Source organism: Ambystoma mexicanum, chromosome 1q, assembly GCF_040938575.1.
Source record: "Ambystoma mexicanum isolate Mex_15411 chromosome 1q, UKY_AmexF1_1, whole genome shotgun sequence".
Taxonomy (NCBI): Eukaryota; Metazoa; Chordata; class Amphibia; order Caudata; family Ambystomatidae; genus Ambystoma; species Ambystoma mexicanum.
The window spans coordinates 1,065,009,852-1,065,031,242 of record NC_090922.1 but is presented as its reverse complement, the minus strand read 5'-3'; the positions used below and the strand labels follow the sequence as shown (position 1 = coordinate 1,065,031,242).

The following is a 21,391-nucleotide window of genomic DNA, read 5'->3' as shown; positions in this document are numbered from 1 at the left end:
AAAAAAAAAAAAAAAAAAAAATCGCATTAGATGGTATCCAAGCCAAATTAACAAACTTCATTCAAAGCTTAAAGTGAACGACTTGCAATCAACTTTCTATAACAATTGCATTATGATACTTATCCAAGAAGCTTCATTCGCAACTTCACAAATCATTCATAAATATCCACAAAATCCTGTTATACATAACTTGAAGGCCGAGCTCAAAGCTAACCTGAGAGCTCTATCTACTACAGATTGCAAGACGCAAAGGAATAAGCTTAACACACTATACAGAAGCAAGATTAAATATGAATTAATACTTCAAAAACATCAACAAGCAGAGCAAATGCTAAAAGCCATTATGTTAAAATCTTCTGGTGAAATATGGAAATTAATAAACAAGTTACCTTCTACTGCACACCAATCGGTCATGCTCAGCATGATATCAGAAGAAGCGTGGACGTCTCATCATCAATCTCTTCTGTTAAGATCTAATCTAGTCACAAAAGATTGAGTCCATGCCACCTTTAAATCAACTCAAATTTGACATCTTAGACATTCAGCTAATAATAAAGAAACTAAGCTCTTCAAGAGCACCTGGGCCAGATAAGCTAACTAATACAATTTTAAAATCTAATCATGAATCATGGCCCTAGTTTTAGAAAATATTTTTCAAAGAGTATTGTGCACAGCCAAAATCCCTCCATCGTGGCAACAAGCGATAGTGATTCCAATATTCAAAAAAGGTAGCCGAGCCAATCCTGTGAACTACAGACCAATAGCTTTGCTCGATGTGCCGGTAACATTTTCGCTAGAATCATACTTCGCGACTTCTTAAAATGGCAATCAGAAAACAAATTCATCCACAAAAACCAATCAGGATTTGTAAGAGGCATTGGAACAACCTTGAACCTTTTGATTTTAGCAATTTTAAAACAAGCTATTCAAGAGAAATATCCAATCTTTTTAGCATTGGTTGATTTTAAACAAGCGTTTAATTTGGTTTCCAGAAAGTTTTTATGGTCGAAACTTCTTAAAACTGCCCGTTGTATATCATCTTTCTAATTCATCAATTTTACTCTGATACCCACATCAGAGTTAAGATGACAACAGACGGCTTTTTAACTAATTTAATTGAGACAAACAGGATTGAAACAAGGTTGCCCTTTTGCCTCAATACCTTTAAATTTTTACATTAACGAACTTAAATTGGTTTTTAATGAAACTCGTTCTTTTGCTCCAAAACTTGGAAAACATGAAATATCGTATTTATTATATGCTGACGATCTCATTCTTTTAGACAGAACGCCAATCGGGCTGCAGAAAAAATTGAACGCACTAGCAGAATATGCACACAAAAAAATGAAATAATTAATACCAACAAATCAAATATATTGATTTTTCAACATACCAATAGAAACAAAGAATTTAAGTTCAATTGGAAAATGCGAAGTGACTCCCTACAACAGATTCAAGAAATGAAATATTTAGGAGTAAATATTAACTCCCACCTGACTGAGCAACCATATAAAGGTGACCCGACTTCAGGAATGAGATTACTAGCTATCCAAGGAAAAGCTATATGGCAAATTCTCACTTTTACCAGCTTGTAGGTTTTACACTCAAAAAGTAGTTCCCATTATTAATTATGGGAGTCAATCCAAAGCAACTCCTAATGCAGTTCGATGGGAAATCCTAAAGGGCATTTATTGGAAACGCCTTTTACCAGCTCTTCAGAGTGTCCCTATTGCTTTGATACGAACTAGGACTGGTATCTCTTCAAGCGCAAGTATCATGGTTAACGCTAGCAACCTACAGAAAATGCTCGATAGCACACTATAACTCAAAAAATCTTTTTTTGGTGCTCAAAGAAAGTTTACATCATTCAGCCTCAAAACCAATGCATCAATGGAAACAAATATGTTGTGAGATACTTGAGGCGGCCGATATACCCGATACACTACTTGTGGAATTTCCGGCTAAAGCTAAAATTAAATCATGGAGACATGATTAGATAGTTACTCTGGACAAAATTAGTGCTTATCAGACAGTCAAATTGGGAGCCTTTCAACCCAAAGCACTCAACATATTAACTCAATATTTAACCAAATTCCCTGATCATGCTTATGCAGATTCTTTTAAGATTTCGTTTTGACTTACTACCAACAAAATGTAAACTTGCAACTTATAATAACCTACCTGATTCAGAAAAGATATGCCAGCATTGTAAACTAACTCTGTTGAGACCATCAAACATATTATGATCCACTATCAACTTGCAGATATGAGGACAAGATATTTGTATGAACATTTTCGTCATAGTCTTACTGTCTAATGTTTAATGCTTCAAACTACTCAATTATTGATATTGTTCAATTTCTTAGAGAACTAAATATTTTTCCATTGCATCATTCTTTTACTAAAGCGGTATACATTTTAAATTATAATATTGTTCACTGTGATAACTTCTTCTCTTATGAACAATACTAACGATTGTAAAGCACAAGAACTTGAAACATTCTTTTAAGTCTCAATGTTATAAATACTCATTTTATCAATGGTGAAAAATTGTGCAAACTAAGAAATCAAAGAAATATTGATGTAATCTGCCATGTATAAAAAAGTTGGTAATTCAACTGAAACAATACTTGAATAATAAAAAATGATAATAATAATCAGGAAATCTCGTGGGTGTGCTAAGAATGACGCTACTCCCCAGGATTATGTATGTGTTTAGAATGCTGCTGATTAAGATTCAAGCACATATGTTCAAAGATCTTCAGGGTAGGGTGTTAAATGTTCATTTGGGGAGGAAAAGAAAAAACAAGAATCTAATGCAAAGTGATGATACGAAACCCGAACCTAGGGGTCCAAGACCCACGCCTGAAAAAATATTTGTTTGCAGCCCAATTGAAAAATGTATTTGATTTGGGACTAGATAAGGAGCAAGAGCACTAGAGCAGGAACTATCCCCACTGTCACTCGACTCTTCCCCACCCCCATTTCTTAGCAAGAAATCTAGCGACACCCCCAAGTCAATGCACATTACACTGCATCATTGGGACGCTTGCCGGACACACTTGGGGAATAGGCAATCATACAAAATCCCAACTTTTCGTCAGGAATGAGTAGACACGGACCATTGGGAAAAGGGAGGCCTTGCACAGCTACAGCAGATATGAGAATACACAGATGACATTCAAAGACTGCAAGCATTAATTTGGGGTCCGGGAAACAGAGGTTCAGATATACACAACCTAGGCCTTGGACTTAACACAACGAACGTGGGGTGTAATGAAAGGCCTCAAACCAACCGAACTGAAGGGCCCACTGGGGTAAGGACCTGCCAGCATTCGGAAACCTGCACGCTGGAAATAGGCTTATTTAGGCAGGCTTTTTGGGTGTTTTTCTGCAGTGGAAATCCAGAGAAATCTAAAAGATAAATGTAATCCGAGCGCAGACTGGATAAGCACATCACATTGCGGGCTGAGAAATAAATGCAGAATTTTTCACTGAAACTGTATCCCATCAAAAAGGTGGTGAACTGACAATTCAGACTCATTTTTCAGCAGAAAAACAAAACAGCAGATAATTAAAAGTGTGGGTTATTAATGAAAGTAACAGCCCTGTACTTTCAGCTGCAATTTTTTAAAGGAACCACTTTTGTGTGAAAAGAAAGAAGAAACCCATCGATGCAAAAACAAAGTGAACCCTGATCAGTATAACACAAAGTATGTCAAAGAATAAAGTTGGATGTTACAAAATGCAATATGTGAGTTCCTTTCAGCCAAGTACAATTGGTGGGCGTTTGGGCAGAATTCACAAATGGCTTCTCCAACTGCAAGCCTGGTTCGTGCATTCCCACGATTTACAACTACAATAAAATGTGACCTGCCTCAAGGGTATTGAAAACCAAGTGTCCCTGCTGTGTCTGAAGGCAGTTCCGTGCAGGCCAAATGTTCTAGCCAGTGTGTGACTGGAATGTGGGGAGAGGTACCTCTGTGTTGCCAAGGCCTCCCTAGTTTTTAACGACAGGCAGCCACCAACTTCAAGCAATAAAATTCAAACAAAGAGGCAAATAAAAAGAAAAAACACCTGGTCATATTAATTTTAAAAGGGACTGTTATCACTTATGCCTTTTTTCCCCAGCAACCATAGTACTGCCCTTATTCCTGTGCATGTTTGTAGATAGTTCCCAAGCAATTTTGTTGAAATAAAACTCATCCACCTGCAATTTAGCCAACTGCGCTGAGGTATGTTAAAATGATGAATGACTCTTCCAATCCGCTATCAGCGAGTATAGCCCTCACTGAACGTAGAATGCAGGAGAGGTGCCCTTTCAGTAACAGTATCAATCTCCTCTTTCGAGAGTTGGGATGGACACCTAAATGGGCAGGGGATCCCAGCGGTATGAGGCATTAATTAGGCAGAAGTATTGACCTGTGGATTGGAATGTGAACATATTGCATCTGAGCTCATTGAAAAGCCACGTTTATCTCAGATGTTCTGTACACATTCAAGAAAGCTCAACCCTATCTGAACCTGTGCCAGCCACACCATTTGAAACGATTCATACCCCTACGGATTAACAGATTACCAGTCCTAAGCGTGATGGGTTCTGCACTTGCCCTAACAATACTAGAGCGTTCCTGTCATATCTGTCTTAATAAAACACATCTTGAGACGGCAAAGCACGCATTAACGGAGTGATCTATGCTTAGGATGGTCTATATACATCACTTTAGGTATATTTGTACATCACCTAGATGCTATTAATAAAATCCAGTTTGGAAACAGTGCCCTAATACTAATAAGGGGTATATATGGCACTGTATAGGTCTGGAGGGTGATTGAAAGATGTCCGACTCCTGTGGAGTAGCCATGTATATTCCAGAGCAATCCACCTTTTACCATAGGCAGTTGCGATGGCTATGTTGTGGCAACATCTATATGCGCTAATCCTTTTCAACACCCTTTGGTTATTTGTCTGCTATGGGAATAATCAATGAAGGTGATTGGGGCTTTGAACCAGAGATGAATGCTCCGTCTAGGCACGATACTACATGATCAGTGGATGGTCTGAGCCATAAGACATGCAAAAAGCACTCTGTTTTAATTTATATTTGTGCCTCAGGTGCAATGATATTTAATTTTATTGAAGACTGTTTTCTCTTTTTATTGTCTTTTCATTTTTCTGTCTGTTTGATTTTTTTGGTGGTGTAACTAAATGGACACTACGATTAAGTTTAAATGGAATAAGGGAATCATGGAATGAATCATGGGATGAACTATTGTTTACATTGTATGAACGCATTTTATGAGTTTATTGTTCTGTTTGTATTTTGTAAATTATATTATGTGTAAAGTTTTATGTTAAGACTATGTCACATTAAAATACAAAATTAATTGCCATGGCCAGCTAAAAGGTGTTCCTGGCTGCTCTGAACATGTTCCGAATTTGAGAGTTGGCAAACTGGTGGAGGGTAAAATTAGAAATGTGGGGAGTAAATGTTCTTAATTATGCTCTATATAAAAACGTGGAAAATTGCAAAACGCCAGTGCAAAATGGTACGGACGCGGCTGTAGTTTTATTTAATGCCCCTGGATTACCTGAATCAGAAAATACATGCATTATGGAAGTTACTAGTAAAGTATGAAGTTTTGCCACAACTAGTTTCTGCCAAAAAGTTAACATGGAAACCAAGGGGGATTTCAAAGAGGAATTGCCATATGTCTGCTCTAGACTCCTAAACCAATCCTCAGAGAGAGGCTGGACTTGGGGGTAGAGAGAAGAGTAATTGAAAATCCTGTTCCGAGAATTCTTGCAGGGCATCGCCCAATATTGAAATCTTGATGATGCCATTGTTGGGGGAGAATTCTCATTTCTGTGCTAGTTACCTTCAACCTTGGAGACACCCAGCTCTTTTGGTGGACTTTAGGACTTTAATTTTAACCCTGGAGAGAGCTAGCCTTTTTTCTCACAGTCTCATGTATTTTTGACCTGATTTGGATTATGCGTTTCCCTTGTTTTTGGATTCTGACAAACTCCATAGTCATCTACTTTTTGTATGCTAACACAGCACCTTCAGTGCAGTGTCACAGAGAAATCCTTTAGATTTCCCCAAAGGTTTAAATAACTTCTTGTGAGAACTACTGTTCCCAAGAATAGTAAAGTGAAATAGACTTTACTTACCTTTTCTCTTTGTAGGTCCAGCACACAGCATCTATGTGGAGTGTTGGAGGTTACTTAGTTGCCCCTTTTCCTTCTTACCCATGGCATTTTTTTATGTTACCCTCACTACTTTAATGGCTGGTGGCAGTGGTTTAATGTTCCTACCATTGTGCTTTCCTACCGCAGGCTGGATCGTCAGCTGACGGATAGCACCCATGGGTGACCATTGTGTCAAAATGGCCCTGGTCATTTATTTTCCACCATTTCTTGTTTGCAAGGCCTTTCTTGGGTTTTACTCTGTGTGCCAAACCAAATTTGACCCCTTTGTTTGATTTGCCTTTGGCGGGAGTCAGTACTGAAACCCGCCTCTGGCTCCAGTGTGTCTGCAAGAGCAGGAAATGAGGGAGGGGCCCGAATCTCCTCTGTCCTTAGACTCCAATGTAATCTGAATGCACCTAGTCTCAAATGGCTGGCTGGCTGTCCTTGTAGGACTTGTAGGACAGCCACCCTGCTATGTGAGTGACAGCTAGATTTTGCATGAAGAGAAACCTGCATAAAAGGCGAGGCTTCTTGGACTGAAGACAGTCAACCCCAGGAAGAACACCCCAATGAAGAAACAGTTAACAGTGAACGACACTTGCTGCATCCTCCTGTACCATTGAACTGCCTGGTGAAGCACTGTTGCTGCGCTGAAACTACTCTTTCTGATCGCTACTACTCTTTCAAGAGACGATCCGGAAAGGACGACTTCTTACCTTGGGTTAGTGGGACCAACTAACCCCAAGATGAACTTTGCTGGAAGACCTTCCCCAACCAGCTGTACTTCTTTGCTGCTACTGGAACTGCGTGCCGGGAGCCAGGGGTTTGAGAACTCCTTAGTCAAGCACTGTTAGGGAGAATTCTCAGAAATGTGCCAATTCCCTCTACTTAGAGACCCCCAGCAAGTTTGCTGGATTTTGAGGACTGATTTGTTAACCTGGAGAGAGTGACTTGTTCCCCCACTCTCTCATGTATTTTAATGTGATTTCTGAGCTGTGTGTTTCTTTTGGTTATGGAGCCTGACAAACTCTGTAGGCATCATCTTTTACATTGTGTCACACAGCACCTTCAGTGCAGTGGCACAGGGAAGCCTTTCACATTTCCCAAAGGTTTAAATACCTTCAGGGGATAAACTACTGTTTCCCAGAGCAGTAAATTGAAATTGACTTTACTTACATGTGTAACTTTCTAGACCCAGCACACACCGTCTTACAATAGTATCCCCTCTGTCTAGCCTCTCATGTAACATATTTATGTTAACTTTTCTCACTGAATGGCTGGTGGCAGTGGTTTCGTTTTAACTACCGTGGTGTGCATTTAGTGCGGGCTGCGTTCGCAGCTGCAGTAAAGCACTCAATGGTGCCATTTTTGTGAAAATGGACCTGGTCTTTTTTCACCATTTATTTGTGGCAAGGTCCTTCTTGAAATTTACTCTGCGCGCCAAACCAGGTTTGGTCCCATTGTTCACTATACCTTTGGCAGGATTCACAAGTGAAGCCCGCCTCTGGCTCCAGGGTGTCTGGGTTGGGCATGAAGTGAGGGAGGTGCCCGAACCTCCCTATGCTTAGTCTCCTAGGAGACCCAAATGCACTCTGTAGTTATCGACCGGCTGACTGTCCAGCAAGGACAGCCACCCTGCTGGGTGACTGACAGTTAGGCTGGAATGAATGGGAGAGAACTGAATAAAAGGCGAGGCTTTTGGCTTATAAGGCAGAGTCGACCACTGGACGAAGGAACTGAAGAACTTGAAGAGGACACCTGCTGCAACTCCTGGACCGTTCGTTTGCCCGGTGAAGCCCTGCTGCCGTGCTGAAACTCCTAATTCGTATCGACAGAGAAGCCCCTGCAAGGATGACTTCTCCCCTTGAGTTGGTGGGGCCAATCAACTCCAAAATAAGCCACCACAACATCCTTCTCGGAGCTGGTTGAATTTCCACAGAGTTGCTGCTGGAAACCGTATAGCTGGGGCGAAGACCACCAGATTGTGTGCGTTGCTTTTAAGTTGGCCAAGAGCTCCAGGAAGATCCTCCAGACTCCCAGGAAGCATGACTGGCCGAGCCTGAGCCCCATCAACAGAGTGTGGTACCCCAGAAGCAAGGAAAGTCCATCTTGACAGCCAGGAACCGCAGTGTTGCTATTCGTGGTAGTCGCGAGAAGCTGAAACACCGAAGTGCCACTTGTTCGAAAGATTGCTGGTTGCAAGCAGTGACCGTCCCACTGCAGTGCAGGAGTCCCCAGAAGTCCCTCCTCTTTTCCCCCCCAAGACTGAGGCCCAGGAACAGAGATCTGCAGAGCTGCACGGAACAGAAGTCATCTGCTGCACTTCTTCTTCAATACAAAGGTACTGTAAAGTCTGAGAAAACGTACCTCTTATTGTAGAGTTGCTTGCATCTTCTACTACTCAAGTCTAATCAGCGGGTGGCCCTACATTTGAGTCTTCTTTTCTTCAAAGACTTCTAAAACATTGTGCAAAGACTTTTCTACTTACCTACCAGAAGTGCTTCATCATATATAATACTTTTGTCCACTGACCTAGCCTACTATACTGTATGACTCTGCTTATGGGATCCAAAAATATTTGCCTGCTTAACACCATTTGTTGTCTCGTTTGTTCAGATAACCTTTTCCTTTTACCAACTTCTAACAGTATTCTAAAAGCAACCAGTAAAATAGTAAGGTCTCCTGCACACTAGCTATTGAAGTCACCTGAGGATGTAGGTTGTTGTCTGTGGGCCATCCCAAAAGGGTCTTTACTGATTTAGAAACCAAGAAAAAATAGTACTGAAGTGAGTTTGTGTGTTACTTTTTATATTGCTCCCTTCTGAAGAAGGCCTACTCTGACTGATAAATTAATAATTGTTTATTCAAGAAACCTTGTAAGAGTTTATTTGAATACTTGTCACTGTGAATCTCTGTGCAACTCCCCTACAGCTCACATTGACCCCTCTTGAGTTAAGCCTGGCTGCTCAACACGCTACCAAAACTGTAGTACAAGCTTATACCAAAGGTTGGGTTTTCTATACCTGTAGTCAGAGTTGTTGTAGTGCACCCAAAGAGTACTGCATACAAACTTTGCCTAACAAGTACGACGTATGTAAGCCAGCCAAAAGCTCCAGGAGTCTCCTGAAGACCCTGCCGAAGCAGGACGACCAAAGCTCGAGTCACCTCAGAGTGCAGGACTCAAGGAGTGAAGGAAGCCCAACCAGAAACCAAGATCTACGGTGGTGCTGTTCAGGGCGCGATGAAACCGCAAAGTGCCGCTGAACTGAAGAACACCCATAGCTGCCGTTGATCTTTAAATTGCTGTGCAGGAGTCCTCCAGACATCCTCCCTCTTGTCCCCATGACTGAGGGCCAAGAACACACACAAGATCTGCATAACTGCAACTAGGCAGAAGCCAGCTGGATCCAAAAGGTACTGTTCTGACTTTGGGGTACTTACCACATTGTCTGTAGTGCTGCTCTTTTGAGTTGAGACTTGCAGTAGCTACGTTTCTAAAGTTGATTTCAGCTCTAACTTTCACAAGTGTAACAACCTGTGATCAAACAGTGATTTTCTCCAACAAACTAACTTTGTGCAAGACTCTTTGCCATCTAAGAAGAGCCTCAGCTCCATAGACTTTGCTCCAGTTGACTTTGGCTGTCCTGGCCCCCTGCAGACTCTTCTAGTCCATTGACTGATTATTACTGTCACTCATAAGTGAAGAATTGGTTTTTAAAAAATATTGCTGGGAAATATTTTCATCTAGACTTCATTTGGGAGATTTAAAAGTGCTCACATGCTCCGAGAACCCGTTTAACCCGTTTCCTTTCTTAACCTTTCCTTTCTACCAACCTCAGAATTACAAAGGTGATCTATAAATGCCATTACTGTCCTAGTTAGTGAAGTCACCTCGGGGTGTAGGAAGTGTGTATAAAGCATCTATAAAGCCTTGATTCTGAGAAAGTATTTTGAAGTGTATTTTTATTGTTGCACATTGCCCTTTTTAAAGAATGCTCATTTAAAACTGACCATTAAATACATAATTATTTTACTAGAAAACCTTGAGTACAAGTGTGTTATTTAGATACTTGTATCAGTGAATTTCAATGCTATAGCTTCACAGTTCACATTTACCCCTCTTGAGATAGGTCTGGCTGCTCAGTCACACTACCAACATGTGTAGTATGGACGGGTTAACTAATACCAAGAGTACAAGGCTGGTGTAGTCTCCCCAGGGTTACTACATCAATTCTTTGTATTTATTTTATTTTTGTAGCGCACCAGGCCCAGGGGCAACCGGGTGCATCACTTAGTTACAACATAAGTAAGACAGAATAGAACAATAATTACAAAGTTTACAGGTATAATGCAGAATTAACAGGTGTACTAATAGCAGTGGGGGACAGACAGATTGTATATACATGGGTACGGCTATGTACCAGTTAGGCAAAGAACCCAGAGCTAGATGTCTTGGGCGGTAAACCAGGTTTTGGTAAGATGTTTGAATCTTGGGAAGGAAGGTTCAGCTCTGAGCTCATTAGGAAGCGTGTTCCATAATTTAGCAGCCATGATAGGGAAGCTGGTTCCACCTGATCTTTGGAGATTGAAACGTGGAACGACAAGGCAGTTTGAATGAGCCATTCTGCGGGGTCTGGTGGAGTTGTGGAGGGCAAATCGGTTGGCCAGGTAACAAGGAGCTTTGTTGTGAAGGCATTTGTGGGTAATTCTTGACTAACAGTCATCACTGGTATATAAAGTGGATGCACTATGAGGAAGGGGAGAGCTGCTGAAAACTACAATCGGACGGCCGCAAGGAAACACCAAACAGAGATTTTGCTGAGATTGCATCAGGATGGAACAGTCTACTGCTGAGGAGGCCTATGGGGAAGAGCTGGGGACCAACCTTGAGAATGGAGTGACCAGACCCCTGCCCTGTCCTCAAAGAGAGTCCTGAAATGCAGCTGGCTTTCATCAACATTAAGCAAAGGCTTTCAATGTGAGTAGAATTGAGACCAAAGGTGAAGGAGTCTGCTTGCCTTAAACTGTTTCCCTTTATAGTGGGCGGCAGGGTGGCAGGCACAACTGCAGATCCTTAGCCTATTTAGCTAAAATATTACGGTAATTATTTCCCCTTGGCAGAACATCACAGGGTGATTTTTGTTAAAATTCTAAATTAACAACGCTCATTCCCAGTGTGTGCTGAAAACTATAGACTTATTTAATTGGGTAATCCTATTGGTCCAGTTTCCCCCAACACATGACTAAGTGGAAGGGGATCTAAAATCCCAAATTCTCAAATCATCCCAATTTTTCTGTCAGACTTCCTCAAAACACGCCAAAGGGAGGGATGGGGGGAGGGTCTGAGGAACAAACTGTTTACTCACCCTGTGTTTATTTCAAAGCAAAGGTGTGGGTGAAATAATTTCCATATGCATTTGTACAAATCGGTAAACTAAACTGCTAGCCTTTTTAAGCGGACAGGAAAATTGAAAATGCATAGCATTGCATATGCAATTCATTTTGTTCATGGACTAGTTTAATTCTTGAAGTGAAAACTGTAGAAAGTAAAGAATTGAGATTTGTGTTTTTCCCAACCAACTGGTGCGATTTACTTGGCTAACATGAAGTTTCATTGTGAGCCACGAAGAAGGTGGTGTGTGTCGTTTTAGTGTGATCTCCACTATTTATCATTCAAATAAATAGATATATTTCCTGTAAATCGGCCTGGTTCTTGGCTCATTGGTAGCTCAGGGGGAGGAATTCAAGGGGTATTAAATGAATCCTAAATAGGGCTGAACTGACATTAAACATTTTATTGTGCAACACCTAGATTGGGGAGGGAAGGAACTCCCTATGTTGAGGGTGGCCTCTCAAACAGTTACAGGAACTAATTAAAGCAGGAAGTCTTATCTCTAACTAGTATTGAACTCACATTGAGGGAAGGCTTTCAAAAGAACATAACTAGGGTGTATGAACTCCTACGAAAGGATTCGAGGTGTCATTCCCATATACAAGGAAATGGGATGAAGAACTAGGGGCTTAGAGCACCAAGGAGGACTGAATGAGCATTTGGAGAAGAGCCAGAAAAAGCCTCCAAACGCACTCTAAAGAGAATGCATATAAAATGTGTTTCAGGTGGTACTTGACTTCCCAAAGAATCCATAAAGGAAAGCCAAAATACTCCCCTCTTTGCTACAGGGGCTGTGGTGCACTAAGAAACCTCGGTCATATGTGGTGGGGCTGTCCTATCATCCAAACATTCTGGAATTAGGTCCTTTCGCACATTAAAATCAATAACGCAAGGGGGGATCCTGATGGAGCAAACAGTGGTAAAACTGGGAAACCGAGGCCATGAGAATGTGTATCAGATGTTGGGTCCAAAACCAACTCTACAGACCCACAGGCTTCAGGAGCCAGACTTATTTGTTTATTTAATTTATTTATAGCGCGCTGTAAGCCCACGGCACTAGGGCGCAAAGAGAACGTAAACACAATGAGATTAAAACATCAAGGAGACGAGACAAGGGAACAAGTGTGGGGAGGGTGGGTTTATGTGAATAACAGGATTCTTAGTTCCGGTTCCCCTGACAGTGGTGGGGAGTGAGTTCAAACGTTTCGCCGATTTGACTGGGAAAGACCTTCCCAGGCCATTAGCATGCTTGGATTTTTGGCATGTGATCAGTTTCCTGTTTGCAGACCGCAGCGTTCCTGAAGCCCGGTACTGTGAGAGTAGTGATTTCAGATACTCTGTGGCGGCTCCATTCACACATTTGTGGACAAGGGTGCTGAACTTAAAGTCAATGTGTTCCTGTGTAGGCAGCCAATGTAGGTTTTGTCTATGGGTTGAGAGATGTTCACACCTGGTTAGTTTATGGACAATGCATACATCATTGTTCTGTAGTACTTGACATTTTCTTATGTTGGTAGTCGAGGCTCCAACCATTAAGGAATTGCAATAGTCCAGTCTCCATAAAATGGAGGCATGGGCAATGGTGGCACTTTTATCTTTGATGATGTATGGGCTGTTAGGGAGAATTCTCATAAATGTGCTAATTCCCTTCACCTTAGAGACCCCCAGCAACTTTGCTGGATTTTGAGGACTTGATCGTTTTACCTGGAAAGAGTGTGAGCCTTTTTCCCCACGTTTTCATGTATTTTGATGTGCGTTTTACTTGTGTTCTTTGATTATGGAGTTTTTAGATGATTCCATAGGCATCTTTTGATGTGTGTTACACAGCACCCTCAGTGCAGTGACACAGGGATGTCTTTTTAGACTTCCAAAAGGTTTAAATACTTTCTCTGGGATAAACTACGGTTTTCCAGAAAATGTAAGGTTAAATTGACTTCACCAGTCTTTAAATTCCTAGACCCAGCACACACTACCTTCCTATAGAGTGCTGGAGGAGTTACCTAGTATCCCCGGTGTCTAGAAACTCATGTAGCAGTCAAATGCTACCCTTTCCTATCGAAATGGCTGGTGGCAATGGTGTTACAATGAACTACCATGATTTTTCCCGACCGCGAACACCGGTAGCTAAAAATCGCGGAGCCATGTTTTTCAAGATGGTGCCTTAAGCCCCTTTCTTTAAACAGGTCCGGTCTTGTTTTTTTGCAATTTCTTTTTGGAAAGGTTCTTCTAGAGTTTGCCTCTGCGCACCAAACTAGGTTGGGTCCCTTTGTTTCTATGCCTTTGGCGGGCTTCAAAACTGAAGGCCGCCGCTGGAGCCCGAGTGTCTGGGGTGGGCAGGAAGTGAGGGAGGTGCCAAAAAACTCTGTGCTTAGTCTACTAGGAGACCCAAATGCACTCTGCCGTGATTGGCTGGCTGACTGTCCGGCAAGGACAGCCACCATGCTGAATGAGTGGCAGCTAGGCTGGAATGAATGGGAGAAAACTGTTTAAAAAGGCGAGTCTCTTAGACTGGAAAGCAGAGTCGACCACTGGAACGAAAGCACCAAAGACGAGCTGGAAGAGGACGGCTGCTACAACTCCTGGACCGTTGGTTTGCCCAGTGAAGCCCTGATGCGGGTCCGAATTGCCAAGTTCATCTCGACGGAGAAGCGCCTTCAAGGACGACTTCTCCCTTTGAGTTGGTGGGAGCAATCAACTCATAAGCCACCTGGATACCATTCTCGGAGCTGGTTAAGTTTAACCAGGGGGAAGGACACCAGCTTGTGTGCTCGACTACAGCTACTCGAACCGAAGATCTTCCATTTGCCAGCTTGTTTGACCCCGTGCAGTGCAGGAGTCCCCCCGACGTCCTTCCTCTTGTCCCCACGACTGAGGCTCAGGAACAGTGAGATCTGCAGGAACCAACGTCTTCAGCTGCATCTTTTCTTCATATTAAGGTACTGTGCCAACCCGATTGAGAGAACTTGCCTCTCGCTGTGAAAGTTCATGAAGCTTTCCGAACTTGCAGGCCTAATCGCTTGTGACCCAGCATATGATTCTTTTTCATACAAACTACCTCTGAGAAATTTGGCAAAGACTTTACTGTTTACTACAAGAACTGCTCTTTCCTATCCAAGACACTAGCCCACTGACTTTGGCCTAGGCCTATTTAACTGAATCGACTCCTCTAGTGAACTAAAACTATTTGCACTGCCTAAGAATGTATTTGTGATACATTTTATTAACTTGTGCCTTTGAACTCCTATTTAAAGTGACTGAAATGTCATTTTGCTCCTACTTCAGGGTAGCCTAATTTACTCAAACTTATTGGTTTGGTACTGAAGTGTGCTTGTGTATGATATTAAGTTGCCTACTTCTAGTGAATGTTTTCTAAATGACTAACAAATTAATAAGTATTTTACCAAGAAACCTTGAGTGTGTCTACTTGAATCACTGATTGTATGACCTCTGTGTAACATCTTTTACTGCTCACATTCCTCTTGAGATAAGCCTGGCTGCTCAGACCGCTACCAAAAACTGTAGCACAGACTTATACCAAAGGTTGGTTTTGCTTACACCTGTAGTCCTAATTGTATGTGGTGGTCCCAGAGGGTACTGCATGCAATTCTGCCTAACATGGGCTGATAGTTTTCAAAAGACAGGGGGGTAATTACAGTATGTCCGCTGATTAACAGTGACGTCCACATTCAGGGAGTCCTCCATCATAACCCCAAGGATTTTAACCTTACTTTGAACTTAGACTATGTTAGCTGCTATTTTGAAACTTGCATAATCAGAGCTTAGTTTTGACCGGGCGATTTTTGACCCAAAGAGGAGTACCTCCGTTTTACTGCCATTAAGGCACAGCCAGTTAGACGACATCCAGGCTTTCATGTGTTGGTAGATGTTAGATAGGGTAGCGGAGTCAAGCGTGTGGTCCCCGGTAGCTTCCATGACTAACAGCGTATCATCTGCGTAGTTTGTGCAAAACACTTCCAAGTTGTCCAGAAGAGAGTAGAGGGGTCTAATGTAGAGATTAAACGGTATAGGTGACAAACTGGCCCTGTGTGTGACACCACACCAGATGGGTGAACCTACTTGGCCTCATTGAATTCTGCACTCCCAGATAATTGGGGTACAATAGTGGAAGGATGTGGTGGGGCCTCAGTAGCTAGATGCGGGTTAAAATTTGGGAGATCCTGGTAATGGAGAAAATCAACCCGCTTGCAGATAATTATTAGCAACACCTCATTGCCTGATCTCCATTCATAGACTATGTGAGGCATATTTTTTCAACCTCATATGTTGAGGTTCTTTTCACTACTATGAATTGGAATGTTTGCGTCAGTGGACCTGTGTACTGCATTATGTTGGACTTGATAATACCAGAACTACAATAACTTTTTTTCTTTTTCATCTTTATTTAGACTTGGCACATTTGATGCATTTTGGCTAGAGGAGACCCAGATGGTTTACTCCTTAGTTGTACTTTCTTTCCACTTGGTTATGTTAGTTATGCAATATTGCTGCAGGATATATTTGATTTGAAATGATAAAGGTTGTAAAAGAAACAGCAAGACAAACTATCACTGTTTGTGATTTATGCACCCCTTCCCTTTCTAATCAGCCATCATTTGCACCTATTGGTAACAATGGCCACAGCACACATTTCCCCCCCAGCCCCATCTACTTTATACATAATTAACCCTTTGTTGGGACACTGCCCCGTTCCCTTCAAGCCCAGATGCAGCCCCTTTTCTCACCATGCACACACCCTTCGACTGTTTGCTTTGTAGAAAGTGGAGAGGGCAGGGAAAGAGGCCCAGAGACTAAAGACACCAAAACTAAACAGTGCTCATTTTGGTGTCTGATGCAGAGATCTACCCGTAGCTCGATATCTACTGGTTGTAGAGCCTGGCAATAAACTCACTACAACGAACCTGGATCCATAACGGAACTTTTCATTGTTTTTCTCCCGTCGACCTTTCTGCTTCCCTCTCCTTGCTTCTAGTTTTCGTTTCTCCTCCTCCTCATTATTTACCTCTGATTTAGCTGAAAACAGAAAATGCAAGTTTCAGTCGACATGATGTAAGTGATTTATAAACTCTGTAATAGTATAGAAATATGACTGACATGGAGGGGTCATGGTGTTAGCTATAAACCTTTATTCAAAGGTGCAAAAGGAAAGGAAAACCCTAACTCGCCTTAACTCTTCCCTGCCTCAACGGAAATAACTAGTGTCAAAATGTCCAAAGTAAACGTCCCACTGCCCAGTGTCAAAATCCTAACTCTGTTCCTTACACACTAAGCTGACTAAATCAAAGGAGATGTCTTCTTGATCCGGGGGGGGGAGGGGGGGTCTCTTCCCCTGGACAAAAAGCAGTTATTTTCTTAATCAGATTCTCTTTAACTTCAGCCACTCCTTGGCTGTCGGAGAAATGTCTTCCTTTCCCCAGCCTTCATCTGGCTTACATATTAGACATTTGGGGTCCCAGACCCTGGTTTGTAGCTTTGGCTTAGCCTCACCAGCTATTACACTGAAGAGGAACAGCCTAGATACTCTTTCCAAGCTGTCATGGGTCCCTGACCCTTGGGTGCAGATCTGGTTCCCTCTCATCAAGTGTTGCCTGGATGCTCTCTCCAAGCTGTAAACTTAGATCACTCTCCTGTCAAGCCTTAGTACAAGGTGATAACAGTTTTTCTAAAGTCCACCCAGTAACTTTATAAAACTATACCTTGGGAGAAACTAACTCTTAGCATAAAGCTGTACCACCTGAGCTAATGGTAGGAATGACAGAGCAGCCATTGTTATTTTAGGAGGGAGAGAGGGTTGTAGATGGGTATAAAGAAATTGTAGCATACATATGGTCAAAAGAAACACTGATGAATTGTAAATATATATATATATATATACACATACATATATATACATACACACAAGCTTATTATCATTCAAACAATTATAAAAACCAACACAATACCTCTGGTATGCAAACCAAAGTATAAACCTTATTTAGAATAGCATTATGCAGTTCAAGTTGAGTAAAAGCTAGTGATACACATTTTTGAATGGCAGGATGCTGTAAAACCACAATAGTTAGGCTTTTAGAATGACGCTGCAATTCAAGGGAGCAGACCCTAGTGGCAATAACCTAGTGTTCATCTGTTTCAGGAATACTATAGTTATACCAACACTTTTACAAGCATATCTGGTGTGAGACAGGCATAGCATCAAAAGAGGAGACAATAGATGCATGTCTGTAAACAGAACTGTGTTAATGATTAGGATGGTATAACGCCTAACTAACCCCTATGCTTTAGTGGGATTTTCCCTGCTTAAATAAGTGTAAGGAAAGTCTGTCTACAAGTGCAAATCAAAACGTCTGTATCAAAACCTATGCTTGTCCTCACAACTACAACAAAATCTAGTGGGGAAATGTTCTCAACCAAATATAAGTGTTCAAGTACAATACAGTTCCAATGTAACTTTGTTTCAAAGAGGTTTGATCACGTTCTGAAATTACCTTCTGTAGATTCACAGGTATCACAGTTCGCCTTAAAAGAGAATCTTGGGTTTCCCTTCCCCAAGTTCAAAATGAAAGTTCATACAACACTGATCTTGGGACTCCCTTCCCCAAGATAAACACTCCAGTTCTTCGGTGCTCAGGGTTCCCTTCCCCAAGACATATACTGAGTAATTCACGTGCTTCCTCTGTTCACACGTTTACAAAAGAATACACAGTCGAGTTGACCCTTCCTTTAGTTAGCTTCACCAAGGACACACTTATTTGCTGCTTTTCCAATATTTAGTGGTTTCTGGTCTAGGCACAGTCAGACCACACGGTCCACACATCACAGGTCACGCAACCATACGTTCCCCAAAGGCTCTTCAGTAATATTCAAGACAACTCTTCAATATCCTTATATGTCTTGCACATTTTTCTTAAGGTTTTTTTCTGGCAGTGGGTTACTTGGTACACTTGATTGTCCCAGAATGTTTATGCAGTCTCTAGCATTTCATAGTCTGATCAAGTAACAACTTTCTTTCCATTAAATTCTTCATAATTGCAGCATTCACTTGGTTTTACTCAAACCACGACTTTGTCACCCAATATTCAGTAAATGCACTATTACGTTGCATTTGTCAGGATAACACCTTTCATTTGATTCGGTTTTCAATAAATGTAGTTTTAAACTGTGCCAACTTGAATAGCACCTTTCATTTAGTTCGGTATTGAATGAGTGCAACTTTGCATTTCTTCCGTGGACCGTTACCATGGTCCTTTGGAGTGCTCTGGCGTTCCTAATGTCTCCCGACACTTACCAGGTCTCTGCAGCTCCGTTCGGCGGCTTCTCTTCAAGCAGGAAAACTAACTTGCCAGTTTGCCAGGTGCTCCACTCCGCACACGCCGGCTTTCATGATTGGCTCCGCCTCTGCTCCCTGGCAGCGCCTGCTCTACGCCTTCCCTCACAAGGGTTCAAAGTCCTGCACAGTCACCTCAGCAACTCTCGGCATCTCAGTCGGCGTTTCCGCTTTTCAGCACACCAACTCCTTGGTTCTCTGCTTTTTCTGCATCTCACAAGTGCTTCTGATTTCCACCTTTTATACTGTTCTCTACTACTAAAAGGCTGCAGGTGAAACGAGATATACTCAATTGCCTAACCCTGCTTAAGCCTATTAGTGTGACATGCCTGATCTTTATAACTATATACCTCCAGATTACTCTTCTTTGTCCCAGCACCAGAGTGGTGTTTATAAAGGAGTTCTGCACTACTCAGTGGTTTCTTCTTCTCAGTACTAAAGGAACACCACAGGGGAAGATGGGATGATATTGGCAATAGCCCATAAAGGCTATGGGGTAGGTCAATATCAGGAAAGGGTCAGGGGGCGACACCATATCTCGTCTTCAGTCACCCTCTCTCCAATCCCCAAGGACCCTCCACTCAGGTGATCCTCCCTCGCTTGTCCACCCCCAGGGATGGGATCCAAAAGCGATGGCCCTTCCCTGGCCACATGAATAGAAGATCCCTGAGAAGTAGAAGTGAGAGTACCTTCAGGTTTCTCACACTGGCCACTTGCAAAAGTTATTTTATTTCAAAATGCATACACTTACACTGATACCCAACAGGTAAGCACTTTGCTATATATGCCCTAAACTAAGTAAATAACGTATGTACTTTTCAGAGGAGCCGTCAGAAATTGTCATGATGCCTACCCCCGGGCATCCGGATCGAGTCCATCAGGCCCCGGGAGCAGGCATCTAGATACTCATTAAAACCCCAACAGCCCCGGCTGGGGGCTGTTTGGATTCAGTCCTGGCGCCTTAGGCGCCAGGCTCATCTTAGAAATCAGTCCTGGCGCCATAGGCGCCAGGCTCATCTTAGAAATCAGTCCTGGCGCCATAGGCGCCAGGCTCATAGACTTTACTTACCTTATGCAGACCATGCTGCAAATGAGTCCAAGCCAATGTGAGGCCTGGATGGGACTATTTTTTACTCGGGTGTGGTTCTGGGGATCTTCTTACCTGGGACTACTTTGCAGGCTATTTAAACCACGCCCGAACAGCAGCTCATGCTTCGTGTTATTCTGCATCCAGCAGCGTAACGCTCACCGTGTCTGCAAGTCAGCATCCAGTCTTCTGCCACGCCAGCCTCGAATCCGGAGCTCATAGACAAAAGGAAAAGAAAGGAGAAGAGGTTAGATCACGGACATTATTTGATTCTTTACCCGATTCCGGACCCAGCACATCTCCGAGCCTGGAAAGGACATTATTTCAGCACGCGTCGCATCGCCAGCAGCAGCGCCGCCTTATACTCACCAGTCCACCGCATCTTTCAACTCGGCGCTGCCTCCATTTTCTTTGTCGAAACCCAGCACCTGGGGGGAAAACAAAAGGAATAACAAGGTGAGCCGAGAAAACCGACAAAGACAATCTCTTTGCCACCATAGGCTTACCTGCTTTACCACCGGAGGTATTATCCTTTAATTCGCTGCATCTTTCTATGCCGCACCTATAAAAGGGAGAGAAAACAGCAAGTTAAACTCATGCAACTTTTACCGGACAGTGTTTGGTAATACAGACTCTTACCTGAACGCCATCACCTGCCTCCAGGCAATATTCTTTTGGACCCAGCTGCAACCTAACGAGGGAATGGAACAAGAGTGAACATTGGACATATTGAACTCTGAACTTTATAGACACTGGAGTCAATATTCCTCCGGAACTCCTCCAGTACCTTCAAACCAGTGAAGTAACTGGTATCTACGCGCCCCTGCATGCCATGCAGGATGGAAAGCTCATCATTTAAAAACATAAGGTTACCAAGAGGTTACCAAGAGGGGATATCGGAGGTGATTAGTGGGGAGAACAGTTGGGGGGGGCCATCACTAAAGTCCACGGGTGGCTAAATCCCTTTCTACACTTGTAGGAGAATACTTCTACGAGTCCAGCAGACAAGATTAGGCGGGCCAGTCCAGACTGTCATCTCTTCACTACGCATCACGTTGGTGGAGACCACAGCTGTCCGGGTCCGATCGACGCCCCTGTGGGAACCAGGTGAGCGTAACAGAAATTCAAAGATGATAACTCGGGATACACATTTAGAATGGCAAAAAGCTACTCAATACGAGTAAACCCCTATTGGTCAAACTCTCACACTATTTCTATTACAGGAATTGTCAGAAGAGTGGAACAATTCTAAGGTCAGTAAAAAAATGTATATACTTGTCTGAGGGGCAGAATGCAACTCTAGGATAAGTGAGAACTGTTTTAAAAAAGGCACTAAACTGTTCAGGGTAAGCAAAATCCAAGGTTACACTTTTAGAA

General features: G+C 42.5%; 1 protein-coding gene across 4 annotated transcripts in view; it reads right to left on the bottom strand.

Moving 5' to 3' along the window:
- Positions 1–21,391, bottom strand: part of LOC138541496 (DBIRD complex subunit ZNF326-like) — a 1,377,506-nt gene that overhangs the window by 1,210,370 nt on the left and 145,745 nt on the right. For all 4 annotated transcript variants that reach the window (XM_069641765.1, XM_069641762.1, XM_069641763.1 and 1 more), the window contains one exon: positions 16,505–16,616. In XM_069641765.1, the coding sequence (XP_069497866.1) occupies positions 16,505–16,616 (112 nt within the window). The remainder of the gene's footprint in view (positions 1–16,504; positions 16,617–21,391) is intronic.